At 36.1% G+C, this 14,046-nt stretch overlaps 1 protein-coding gene across 6 annotated transcripts in view; it reads right to left on the bottom strand.

Annotated features, from left to right (window-relative positions):
• LOC150093608 (thrombospondin type-1 domain-containing protein 7B-like) overlaps window positions 1-14,046 on the bottom strand; it is a 950,748-nt gene that overhangs the window by 549,075 nt on the left and 387,627 nt on the right. For all 6 annotated transcript variants that reach the window (XM_090412735.1, XM_090412734.1, XM_090412733.1 and 3 more), the window contains exon 7: window positions 6,178-6,314. In XM_090412735.1, the coding sequence (XP_090268861.1) occupies window positions 6,178-6,314 (137 nt within the window). The remainder of the gene's footprint in view (window positions 1-6,177; window positions 6,315-14,046) is intronic.

Raw genomic sequence — 14,046 nt, 5'->3', positions numbered from 1 at the left:
AATGTTATGCATTAAAGGAAGGGCCACTACCCAGACTAGTTTCGACCTTTATTGAGGTCTCTTCAGTGGGAGCCAGGCCCTAGTGGAAATACCAGGCAGAAGCATTAGCAGGTCATCTCTACCTATAGGAGTTGCCAAATGGTGTGCCACCCTTTTTTAATAAATTACTCTGGATTTAGAGAAAGATGCTGAAAGTTTATTTTTTCACTTGGTTAGAGTATAATAAAATTAGTTGAATCCTTTGTCCAAGTGTGAGCAAACATTTACCCTAGTCCTGAAGATACTTCAGGCGCAAACTTTGTTTGCTCACACTTGGACAAAGGATTAAACTAATTTTATTATATATTTACAAACTTTCCTATTATTCTCCGTTCTCAATAGTATGGTATCATTTAAACACTGACCAAAGAACCTATAACTTTTGCTACAGTGAGGACTCTTTTACAGCAGATCTCAATCACGTATACCATGTTTTTTTTTTTTTTTTTTTTTTTTTTTTAATCTAATGACTACAGTTCTCACAGTATATCAAAAAATCAATCCTCCCCCCTAATGTCCTTCTCTTCAGAATGATGGAAGAGTGTTGCAAGTGTTGTGAGTGAATGTAGTGGTAGATTTGAGCTGTGCTAAAGAAAGTGTTTTTAATTAGTATATTGTGTGGATTTTTATTGCAAATTGTGATGCATGTTTTCAGTTTGGATACAAGTATCCTTCAGTTGTGTTGTTGAAATTTTTTGTTGTTTATATTGTGTTTTTCTACTTGATTATTCATACTTCTGCTTCTGAAATTGCATTCATAAAGAAACATATGTTGATGGCATGGAAGGCTTCCGTACGAAAGTCTAGCTCTGCCTTAGATTTTTTGCAGTGGATGCACAGTGAAAATTGCTATACGCATACACTGAAAAATATGAAAGATTTGTGGACTGTTAGGGTAAACAAGAAGAAGGAAAGAATTGACATATGTGAAAAGTGTCTTGATAAATTAGAGTGATTAGAAATGGGAACAATCTTCAGGACTATAGTAGAAAAGCTTAGGCAGGAGTTAATGAAAATAAAAAGCGATATAAAACATATGGAAGATGACATTAAACCTCACTGGTACAAGATACTGGCTGAGGATGATAAGGAGGAAGTTAGTATATGAAGAAAGAGTCAAAAGGATAGTTGTATATCATTGTATGGGAACTTAATCATTAGCGGTATGATGACTAATAAAGTGCACAAAACATGGTGTCCTGGTGGAACAATGAAGTAAATAACTGATGCATAGCAGAAAAGGAAACATTGAGCATCAAAATTAGTGGCAGTTGTGGGCACAAATTCCATAGTGGGGGATGTTGATAGACACTTATGAAGTTGCTGGGAAGTCATAGACATGTTGCCCAGATATGACAGTCAATTGAGGAGTGCAGAGAAAATGAATAATAAGATGGCCGAGTTGTGTAAATCTGCGAAGTGAATTTGAAGGAAAGTTAGAATGATTCAAAGTTGATAGATTACATTTGAATGGGTTTTGTGTTGGACATTTAGAAAGGCTATTGTTTTCTGAGAAGGCACAGAGTCAAGAAGTTAATCTAGTAAATGATCAGAGTCTACTTGTGAAGCAGGATAGCACAACTAAATGGACTGTACGACAGGAGGAAGATGATGGAATGCATAAAGGCGAGGATGAGACACGTAAGAATGGAAAGTAGAGTAAGGATCAGAGAAATGGGAGTGGTGCCAGATGTGAGAGAGAGAGAGAGAGAGAGAGAGAGAGAGGGGGGTGGTATAGCAGCTAAAACAGAGAATGTTGGTGCTAGCAGAATGGTCTCAAATACACACCTTACATTTGTGTACAAACATAATAGTGTTTGTACACAAATATAAGAACTATTCGAAACAAGAGATCTCAGTTTGTTGCATTAATTGAGTCAGTATGCCCAAAGATAATTGGAATAAGTGAAACTTTGTTGTCCACGGAGGATGTGATGTTGAGAATAGAAATAGAAGGATATATAATTTTCTGGAACAATAGACATATGAAAAGAGAAATAGGATTGGGGCTGTTAATGATTGCAAAGCAATTTTGTCTGCAAAGTGTAGAAATTGATAGTGCATGCACAGATTTTGAATCTGTGTGGTGTGAAGTTGAAATAAACAGGTTAGTATATCTGATGGGATGCTGCTATAGGCCAGGGAATGCAGAGTACCAATTGTGAAATGTTTAGGGAAATTAGTTGGACATGTACATTGGTTAGATGGATTTGAGAGTGGCTCTTTGAATGCTATCAGCAGGTTGTGTATGATGAAGCAGTGTCTCAAAAAAGTTTAGTAACCAGTAACATGTCCATGGTTCTGATCTTGGGCCCACCTGTTGTTTAACATTTTTGTAAATGAGATATCATGTGGAGTGACTGGGGATCTTCAGTTGTTTGATGATGATGCAAAGTTGTTAATTCCCTTCAGGAAGATATGAATAGACTTTTTACTTGAACAAACGAGTGGGTTTGTAGTTTTAATATTAATAAATGCAAGGTGTTGCATTTTGGAGTGCAGAAATATAAGGCCATGTACTATATCGATGGTGTCGTACTGCAGGAAGAGGATGTGATTAGAGATTTGGGAGCGATGGTTGACAGTAGACTGAAATTTAGGTCATATTGTTAGTGTTGCAAAAGGCTCGACATCATAGTGCTGCTATGATAAGAAGAACTCTAGCATGCAGGAATAAGGAAGTGGTTGCCACTGTATAAAGCACTGGTCAGACCACATTTGGACTATTGTGCTCAAATCTGGTCACCTGGTTTTCAATATGATGTGGAGACATTGGAGAGGGTCCAGAGGTGAGTGACTAAGACAATATCAGGACTTCTGACTGCTGGCTATGGAGAGAGGTTGAAAAAAATATGGATTGCAGAGTTTGATGGATAGGAGGAAAAGAGGTGATGTGATAGAGACATTTAAGTTAGTGAGGGGATTTTATTGGATTAATACAGATGAGATTATAAAAAGAGTAGAAAGCAAGAGGGATAAAACCAGAGATGATCCCTGGAAATTGTGTAAGAGTGTGGTGAAGAGGGAGGGGGGGGTAGATTTTTTATATGGAAAATTTGCAGTGAATGGAATACATTACCTGAATGTGTTGTTAATGCAAGGAGTGTCAAGGATTTTAAGATTCAATGTGATAAATATGTTGTCAGTTGACTGAACCTCCCATGGTAAGTCTGCTGACTCCATGGAGGGTTTAATAATAATAATAATTTTAGTAATGCTCTCATTACTCCCTATGTCTGAGGCACATCAGAAAAAATAGCCAGAATCTTAAAATGCAATCTTTGCACAACTTTTAAGTACCACTTAAAACTAGCTACCCTTATCTGCTCCTCTAAAAACATATTACCTCTGCTCTCAGTTCTTGGTGTATAGAGAGCTCCTTGTTTCTGCAAGTTGGTCTATTATGGACAGAAAGGAAGATCAGTTCCCATTGGCATGGAAAAACATAAGAAATACATCTGCAGTCATGATTATGGTCAATTGGGCCTTGCAGACCATGCTTTGGATGTGGCTCATAGAAACGATTAGAAAAACGACCGCCATTGCACTGTCACAGTAAATTTAGAAGAGAAAGACTGTTTTTAGAATCTGCTGCTTTTCTTAATAATCAGTATAATTTGAATAAATATGGTTGCATAAAACTTTCCAAAATACGAAAAACACTAATATCTCAGGATCCCAGTTTACATTCCAGGCTACTGACAAGTGTTTACAAAGAGTGGATAAGAGTCCATTCTGTCCATAGAGAGTGCTCCACCTAGTTAGGACTCTAGTCTTTTGTCCATGTGTTTCACTTAATTTTGTGTTCGCTTTGTGTGTATGTGTTACAAGTTTCAGATTGTACTCCCTGACAATGTCTCTGTAACTGAAATAAAATAGTGAAAGAATTAAATATTATTTTAAATCCTTTCTCAGTGCTGTTTCACCCATTAAACTTCTAACATGAGTTTCTAGCGGCACTTAAGCTTTAACATATGGATACTGCTCATTCCTCGTGCACAACATTCTACAGTCCAGAACAATTTTATTCACTTGCTTTTATACTTTATTTCTCTAAATGTTTCCTTTTCACCCAGATATCCAGGTGATCAGATCAGTGCAAGATAATTCGTGCCTTATGCAGTTTGAAAGGTGATATTTCAAAGAGGTTTTCAAGTTATAGAAGCAATTTTCTGGGCAACCTTCACAAGTTTTGTAATATTTCCCCTTCATTTTAGCTATCTGCCAATATTATCTGCTCCTTCACCTCCTAGAACAAAGTTTTTACAGTACAATAAGCCTTTTTCCATCTTCTCTGGTCAAAAATGCATGATATTTTACTTGAAGTGATCCTAAAGTACCAGCCTATTCAAATCTCTTTGTAACAGCACATCACAGAGCCTCCTGTCATTGGGCTTTCTAATTGATCATCATCACCAAAATAACTGAATATCTACCTCTCAAACCTTGAACTATTATATATATATATATATATATATATATTAAACAACAGCTGCAGTGACTCTGTTGTTTATATATATTAAACAACAGAGTCACTGCAGCTCAAATTATGGACAAATATTAGACCAAACTCATGATCTAACAAGAAACAGACCGATTAAGAATTAACTGTTGATAGAATAATTTGAATAATTTATGCTATAGTGTATTCCCTTTTCCAACAAATGCATGTGATAACGATTATTTAATTGCAAGATCTTCATGATCCCCTTGCATGCAGATCCAAGATCTGCATGCAAATATAGGTCCTTATCCGGCTACATTTTACTGTGCACAAATTTAGACCACCTGATTTTCAAGGTGATGAGAGGTGAGTCCAGAGAAAGGCAAATATGATATCTTTGTAATGATACTGAGCCTCTGCAGCTCAGTGGATGTGGCATTTGCACACCACAGCGCTTGACCACACAAAGGAAGACTTTTCGAATCTAGTCAGCGACTAGAGGAAATTTTTATAAGCCTATTTTTTGACCGGTTCCCAAGTTAGTTGATCTCTGGCACGGGCAAGCAGGTTTTTTCTTCCATAAACTCGAGTTTTTTGTCCCGTAAACTCATGAAAATCGACAGTAGAACCCACATTATTTCAGAGATTAAATATATTGTGTTAGGGACCATGAGATGGCAGCACCTGTTGAGTTGTCTCTCTTAACTGTGTGCTGCTTAATTAGTGATAGCCTTGGGCCAGCTATCTCTGATTGGGTACCAGTGGAGATTGAACTGCCGACTCAGTCTCCAAAAGTTAGATAGGGCTAAAACGGCCTCGCCTACTCCCTATACGGGAATAAAAATGGCGTTAGCTGATTTCTTTTAACGATGCTTTGAAAACAGAGTAAAGCCTGGTGGGATAAGAAAAAGAAAGATGGCTGAATCACAAAAAAAAAAAGTTAACAGAGATTTTATACTAGATTAACATATATATATATATATATATATATATATAGTACAGAAAAAGAAGGGAAATGACAGGCCATTCCTGAAAATTATATAAAAATGGTATGAGTAAGGGTGTGACGACCAGAATTTTTGCTTAAAGTGCAGTGGGTAAATAGGATAAATCACAAAAATATAGAGAATATTAACCCCTTAACACACCAATTAAAAATCAGAAAGTGGTCGTTTTTCCACCAATTTTTTGGGCGAGTGTGATTTGCTGGATCAATTCATCATTATTTGAAAAATGTAGAAATTGTTTTATGGCCTCGAATGACGGTATTCTGGTTTTCAGCAGGCAATAGTGGACAAAAAATGTGCAAACGCAAACGAAATAGCTGGTACATGCCATTGGCAACTTTTCTCAACTGAAAGGAAATAGGTACAAAATTGTGTAGCGTGTATATTCGGTTGTATTTATATGTGAAATCAAAATTCACGATCAGATGTATTAACTCGGGTACGCGGAAAAAATTCAGTTTCTCGGACCCGAGTTTAAGTCAGTTGAGTGCATTAATGGGTTAAACAGTAAGCAGTTTAAGAAGCAGTAGGATGTACTGCTCATTAAACTCATTTAAAATAGTGGGGCATCCCAAAGTGTTTTGTGAGAAGAGCTGGGCCAAAGTAAATATATAGAGGTCTGGTGACATCACATAGGTCCAATGATGAGGAAGATAATACTAATAATAAACAAAACACAAAGTATACCTGAAACGCGTAAGCAAGTTGTGTTTCTCTGTTGGATTCCTCCTCCACAGAGTGTAGACCTGAATAGTGCACTATTGATATCTGACTCTTGATGAACCACTATACAGTCACTCCATTCTGAAGGTACCCATTTATATCTGAAACCATAATAAGTACAAAATAATTACTGTATATTAAAATGTTGTAATGATGGAAACAATATTTTCCATCATTACAAAAGCAAGATAAAAATAACTGCACAGGAAATGGTTGATTCTGTTAATGTTACTGCTACCCTTCTCAAAGAAGTTTCTCGCAGAGAATTTTTTATACTGATAGATGTGTTTACTTCAATTTATTCAAGTTATTCCCAGACTGTGTGAAATGGCACTGCACAAAGTTATTAGGTATTATTTTTTCAAATGGCTACTAAGTTTGAGGACAAATATTTAATAAGTAGTTTGGACCTAATTACTTAATAAACTTAACTGTTAAGCTATTTCTTTTGGCTTAGAGGTACAATGAAAAACTTACTGAAACACTGTGGGCACTGTAAACCAAGCAAGTTTGGGAACCGAACTTGCTTGGTTTACAGTGATATGCCTGGTTTATTCTAAATAGAGTGATATACTTTGTTTATTCTAAAGTGATATGCATTTTCAACTGCTATCAAATAATCCTAAGGACAACATCTGTAGCAATATTACATTCCTAGAAGCAATTGGAGATATTTAAGGAGGTAAAAAAAGAGCCTATCTGTCTTAGAGTATACGTTCACTAAAGCATTCACTCACTGATCATTCACAACCTACTCTAGCAATGTTGCCTGTTCACTCATTATACTCCAAGCAAAATGAAACATTCTCACCACTTTCATACAAATTATAATGGCCATTATTTCTCATTCTTGTCCCTTGTATAAAATATTAGTTTATTAAAATAAAGAAGAAGTTGATTCAGACAAAAGATTCACCATTCCTATAATATCAAACTTGTTGAAAATAAGATAAACTTTTCCATAAAGTGAACTTTAGCATATTATGATTAACAAACTTTCTGGAGAATTACACAATTCATCATATTAATCCACTAAAACTAATTCACGCATAATATAATCATTCACCATTCCTGCACTCGACATTTTCGACAATGGATTATGTTTGCTCACCATTCTCCAAGTAAAATATTTACTTCTCTCTCATCTCATTTTAACACAATTTCCATGAATTCTTCTTTATTCTGTTTAAATCTGGTAAAATCAATGCTGGAGAAGTTCTACAGAGAATAGTGGGAGATCAGGAGAGAACCGGAGGTCATCCCTGGAAACTGTATAAAGAGGGTGTGAGTAGGGGAGTGAGAGGCAGGTTTTTTTCATGCAGAGTTGTGAATAATTGGAATGCCTTGCCTCAGAGTGTGGTGTCTGCAAGATGTTTGAATGTGTTTAAGACACGGTATGATGAGCTGTGTGTGATAAAAGGACCACCCAGATGAGTCTTTGACTCCATGAGGTCTTTGGGTGGTAATAATAATAAAATTTCCACATGAACATAAATGACATATCATATCACATTATCTCTCTTCCTTCATAAAGAAATTAAAGTTCCATGTCCTAGTATCTCCTTAGGTAAAGGAGATAGAACCTTCTAAGATGATAATAACCTCCATGATGAAATATTTCCAATACCATGACTATAACATCCTAACACTTCCAGTTATTTACCTCTATCCTCACATCACTCACTGCATTAATCAAACTATCAGTAATTCAGATGTTCTTTCTCCTTCAGTCACTTTCTTACTATATATATATTTATTAAGGTCATCCATCCCTTCTACAGCATTCTATCCTTTTACTTGCCATACAGTGAAAGAACTCTATGGGATTTCCTTTCACCTACTCAACTAATTACCACCTAAAAATCTGATCCTTGTCATGCTTGCCACCCTTTTTGCCTTTATACTGCTCGGGTGATTGGTAATCATATTCCCTTCACAACAGTTTCATTATTATTTTTCAAGTTTCTGGTTAATGATATTAATATTACCCTTCCATTTAACTTCCACTTCATTTTTACCTACTGATTATGTGCATTTTTTTCTGCTTGTGTTTGTATATATGTCTGGTCTACGAAACGTTTGTAAACCTACAACACATTTTTTTACTTTTATATTTTTCATTTATTTTTAGCTAATCCAAACAACATACAGAACATTTTCCAGGACTCTCCAACAAATGAGGCAGCAGTCTCACAGCAATGAAAGTCAACTCCTACCTAAGATTATTTACAAGCATCCATGTCCATGGTGGGATTTAACCCAACCACCTATTGGTTGGAGGTGCGCTAACTACTCTGTCAACCACAGGCAAGTTTAATATACTGCACCAGAAATGGTCAACCCTTCAACTATATCCAATGAACTTGCCAACACATCCTTCTCTTCACTTCTCTTGCCTAATGAGTTTTTCATCATTAATATTACCGGTACTATCAACATAAGAAGCCTGAATGGTAAAGAAATGGAGCTAGCTGATTGGATAAGTACCAGACATAATAGGGATGACTGAAACAAAAAAGGCAAAAACTTTTGAGATCTTTCTGAGCAATAAATACAAAATGTTATATTCAGGCAATGACAATCAAGGGAAAAGAAGGAGTAGGCATAGTATTCAACACTAAATATGAAGCTAATCTTCTTGAATGGCAGGCAGTCTCAAATAATGTGATGTGGGCAAATATCAGAATGGGGAACTTGACAATGAGACTTATTTGTGCCTATGGTCCCACATAAGGGTCTACCAAGGCAGAAGTGGAGGAATGTTTTGAGGCTTTAGAGAAAGCAACTGACACATAAAAGTTGGTCCTTGTTTGGGAACTAAATAGCAGAGTAGGATATCACGACTGTCAGACATACAAACATATATTTTGGGAAAATTTGGAGAAAAGAGCAAAGCTAATAATAATAATAATGGCAAATACCTGTTGGATTTCTGCTTAGGACATGGACTGGTTATTACTAACACCATGTTCCAACATAAAAATGTGCACAAATTCACATGGAGAGAAGAGATTTCCTTATCTCTTCTCTCCATGTGAATTTGCGCACATTTTTTGTGCAAAAATTCACATGAAAGAAAAGTCTCATCAACTATGTTGTTGTAGAGAGTGATGTTTTCTCACTGGTGCAGGACACTAGAGTGTACAGAGGATTTGAAATTGGAAGTGATTGCCATTTAGTCTTGAGCAGGATAAAATTGAAATTCATATTAAAAAGAACAGGTAAGAAAGTTTTAAAGTGAATAAGAGTTGAGCAGCTCTCAGATGTGAACTCTAGACTAAAATAAACAAACATTATTCAAGAAAAAATGCAAGAGTTTGAGAACAGGAACCAAACCTTGGAGATTCAGTGGCAAGCCCTGAAGAAAACATTGATTGATTAGCCAGAGAAGCATGTGGTGAGGTTGTCTGCAAGGATAGAAAAATCAGAACTCCATGGTGGACACATGAAGTTAAAGAGGCAGTGAAGGAAAAGCAGAAAGCATATCAAAAGTTCCTGGCAAATAAGTCAGCTTGTGCTCTTAGAGAATACAGAGATAAATGTAAGAAAGCTAAACACTATGTAAAACTAGCTAAACAAAAGTCATGGGAAGAGTTTGGTAAGAACATAGAAAATAAATATCAAGAAGGTAGCAAAATATTCTGGAGGTTGTTGAAGAAGCTCAGAAATGGAGAAAACAGTGAGGTAAAAGGAATTAGAGATGATAAAGGTGTCATGAAAACTGGAAAAAAAAAAGATATCCTTGAAGCATGGAGTAATTACTTCAAAAAATTGCTAAATGGAACAAGCATGATTACAGCACAGTGGTAAAAAGCACTGACCGGGCATGCAGTCAGGAATACATATCCATACTTAAAGTAGAAAAAGTCATCAAAAGCCTGAATTGTAAAAAGGCAGCAGGAGTAGATGATATTCGATCAGAAATCCTCAAGTATGGAGGTATGAAAGTCATACAGTGACTGCACTGCATAGTTCAGAAGGTCTGGACAGAGGGACGAATTCCAGTTGATTGCAGTAGAGCTCTCATAGTACCCATATATAAAAAGGGAAATAAAACTGAATGTGAGAATTACAGAAGTATTTCTCTACTGAGTGTTCCTGGTAAGATTTATGGAAGTATACTTGAGAAACAGTTGAGAAGGATCGTGGAAGAGAAGTTTGGTGAAGAATAAGCTGAATCAGGCCAAATAGAGGCTGTCAGGATCAGATTTTCACTTTACGACAAATAGTTGAAAAATCATGGGAATATAACAAAGATCTGTATTTACCATATTTTTGGACCATAAGACGCTCCTTTTTACATAGAAAAATCGACTGAAAATTGGGGTGCATCTTATGGTCCGAAGGTAACATTAAAATATGAATCTTTACACAGCTTCGGTACATGAAGCTGTTAGCGAAGTTCAATTACTGGCACAATATGTTAATAAAATTTGTGAGTACGCCACTGAAGGTAGGTACCTAAATTATCTCGCTGCATGTGGGTGAATCACCGATTTAGAGCGTCAATAGTCATTTATGTGTAAAATTTGTTTAATAATGTAAAATATGTTTAATTTGTAAAATATGTGCTTTTGTACGGTTCATTTGAATTATTTTTTATAAGTCATTAAAATTTTTATCTTAAAATTAGAAAAAATGAGTGTAAAACAAAAACGAATTTCATATAACGTGAGTTATAAATTAAATGTGATAAATTCTGCAAAACAATATGGAAACAGAGCAGCAGAAAGACATTTTGGTCCACCACCAACAGAAAAAATGGTTCGCGAGTGGAGAAAACAAGAGGAACAATTAAAACTGCTATGTAAACACAAGAAAACATTCCGTTTGCACCTAGAAAAATGGCCAGAATTAGAAGTACAAATGAAAAATGGGGTAACAAATCATCGAAACATGGGAATATCTGTTTCTACGAAAATGACAATTTTTGAAGCGAAATGATGGGCAACTGCTAATGGAATTTTAGATTTTACTGGATCACCGTCTTGGTGCTTTGATTTATGAAAAGACATGGGTTATGCATGCATACAAAAATCACTCTAGTCCAATAAATGCCAGCTGACTATGAAGCTAAAATTATAGAATTTTATAGATTTGTCATATCAGCGAGAAAGAAATTTAACTTTGAGCTTAATCAAATTGCGAACATGGATGAAATGCCCCTAACTTTTGATGTTCCTTCAAATAGTGATCAAAACAACAGGTCACGAAAAAACTCACTACACTGTAGTTTTAGCTTGTTGTGCAGACGGAACAAAACTACTCCCCATGTTAATCTTCAAGAGAAAAATGTTACCGAGAGATGACATTATTATCCACGTTCAAGATAAAGGCTGGATGGACGAAACAGGAATGAAATTATGGATACAAAAGATATGGGCAAAACGTCCAGGTGCATTGTTTAAAAAGCCTGCAATGTTAGTGTGGGATCAATTCAGAGCGCATAAAACAGAATCAACCAAGAAGCTTCTAAAAGAAATGAATATAGAATTAGCTCATTCCTGGAGGCCTTACAAGTCAATTACAACCCTTGGATGGATCTATTAATAAACCATTCAAAAATTTTATGCAGGAAGAATGGAATAAATGGATGGCAAAGCCAAATCACGATGTTACAGCAACAACAGGATGTATGAAACCGCCAACAATTTCAGAAGTATGTACTTGGGTGAAAAATTCATGGGAAGCTGTGAAAGAAGAGACGATTATAAAATCATTTAAGAAATGCGATGGACGGTACCGAAGATGATGCAGTTTTTGAAGGGAGTGGCAACAATAGTTCAGATGAAAGTAACACAAATGGTGACATTAACGAGACAAGTGATAGTACCGAGAGTGAAGATGAACTGAATATTGCTAATACAAATGATTGTAACAATAAATAAAAATTAAGTAAGAATTTGTAAATATCTTTATATAATATTTTCTAAAAATCGTCTCATAAATTTGGGGTACATCTTATTGTCAGAAAAATATGGTAAGTTTTGTAGATCTGGAAAAAGCATATCACAAGGGGCCAAGAGGAAAGCTATTTAAAATGTTACAGTTATATGGTGTCAATGGGGCATTATATCAAGCAATATATATAGTCTTTATTTGAGTTGTAAGTCAGCAGTTAGAATTGAAAAAAGTATAGGAAGATGATTTAATGTTAAATCTGGTGTCAGACAGGGATGTACATTATCCCCTCTGTTATTCATTATTTATATGTATCACAATATGAAAGAAAGTGGTATTAAAACCTGATATCAAAATTGGAGATGTTAATGTCAGCTCTTCACTTTATGCAGATAACATTATACTTCTAAATAAATCCACTACACATTCCCTGACTAAATTGAATAACTGTTGTAATAGATATGGTATGAAGGTCAGCAATAAAAAGACAAAGACAATGAAAATAGTCAGAAGCATTGAAAATATCAACTGCATTGTGAATGGCGAACCTATAGAACACGGAAAACATTTCAGCTACTTAGGCATTATTTTAGTGAAGATTATTATTATTTTTATGCGACACCTCCAGGGAGTCCAGTCTCATCGAGGGAGAGTGTACCAACAGAATTGAATAATAGCACTCCTTCCAACTACTAACCGCACTCAAACTTGCTTAACGTTTTGAATGACCATTAGTAGCAGAGATTATTATTACATCACACCTCCAGGGAGTCCAAACACTCATCGAGGGAGGGCATCTACTCAACAACTCCTCATCTCACAACTCTGCAAACCTTCATCATCTAACACCATCTACCACTGACTACCACCACTAGTACTTTCACAGACAATCAAAAACATCCATGCCCACGGCAGGATTTGAATCCTCAGCCTTTTGGCTGGAGAGCGGATACGCAAACCACTTGGCAAACCAGGCCGGCATACAGAAATAGACATCAGAATAAACAAAGCTGGTATGATAGGAAGTCAGATGAATAAATGTATATGGAATAAGAGAGAAATTAGTCAAAAGACTAAATTAGCTCTATACAAGCCAGTGTTGAAACAAATTTTAACTTATGGATCTCAGAGCTGAGTCAGAAGTAAAACACTTGACCACCAAAGACTAGAGACTGCAGATATGAGTCCTGAGAAAGATTAGCAGCATGAACAGATGGCATCAATGGCAATGTCATATTAAAAATGAGGATATTAGGAAAGAACATTGTCAACATCCAGGAATGTATTAGCAGAGCTAATCTCAGGTGCTATGGTCACTTAAACAGAATGGGTGAGGAAAGATTAACAAAACAAGTGAGTGTCACCAAGTCCTCCACCATTTAAGAACTCTATTATACATAACATAATAAAGGACTTTGCGACATGCAGTGTTTGCGGCATATATGCTTCCTGGGAGAAGGATATGTGGTGGGTGAGAGAAGGTGGAGTGCGTATATGAACAAAATGCAGACGGTCGGAGGAAATCAATGAATTAGATATTTTGATAACCAACCTAGTTGCTTCAGGGACGGGAAATGAATGTCGGGAGATGAGTAGTGTGATAGGAGAGCATGACAAGTGAAGTATGAATGAGAAAATAAGAGTTGGGAGTGTGGAAGGCTTGAATGACTGTGAAGTTTACAGAGATGGTTTTGATTGGGTAAATGAATGGCGAGTAAGATCGATTAACTTGCAGAGAGGATAGATGAGCTGAAAGAGGAGGTCGAATGTCTTGTGAATGAGATGAGAAGTATCAAAGATGAGATTAGGAGAATGGAAGAGATGTATGCAAGACGAATCAGAGTAGGAGTGAGAGAAAGTTTTGGGAATGACAAAGAGGAGAGAATAGAAGCAGCAGGAGAGAGGAAATGAGAGAGAGGTTTGGGAATGATA

The sequence above is a fragment of the Typopeltis vanoorti genome, chromosome 23 (genome assembly GCF_054136105.1).
Source record: "Typopeltis vanoorti isolate ZY-2024b chromosome 23, IOZ_Tvanoo_1.0, whole genome shotgun sequence".
NCBI lineage: Eukaryota > Metazoa > Arthropoda > Arachnida > Uropygi > Thelyphonidae > Typopeltis > Typopeltis vanoorti.
Note: the sequence above shows the minus strand (reverse complement) of the source record. Positions and strands in the feature narration are given on the sequence as shown.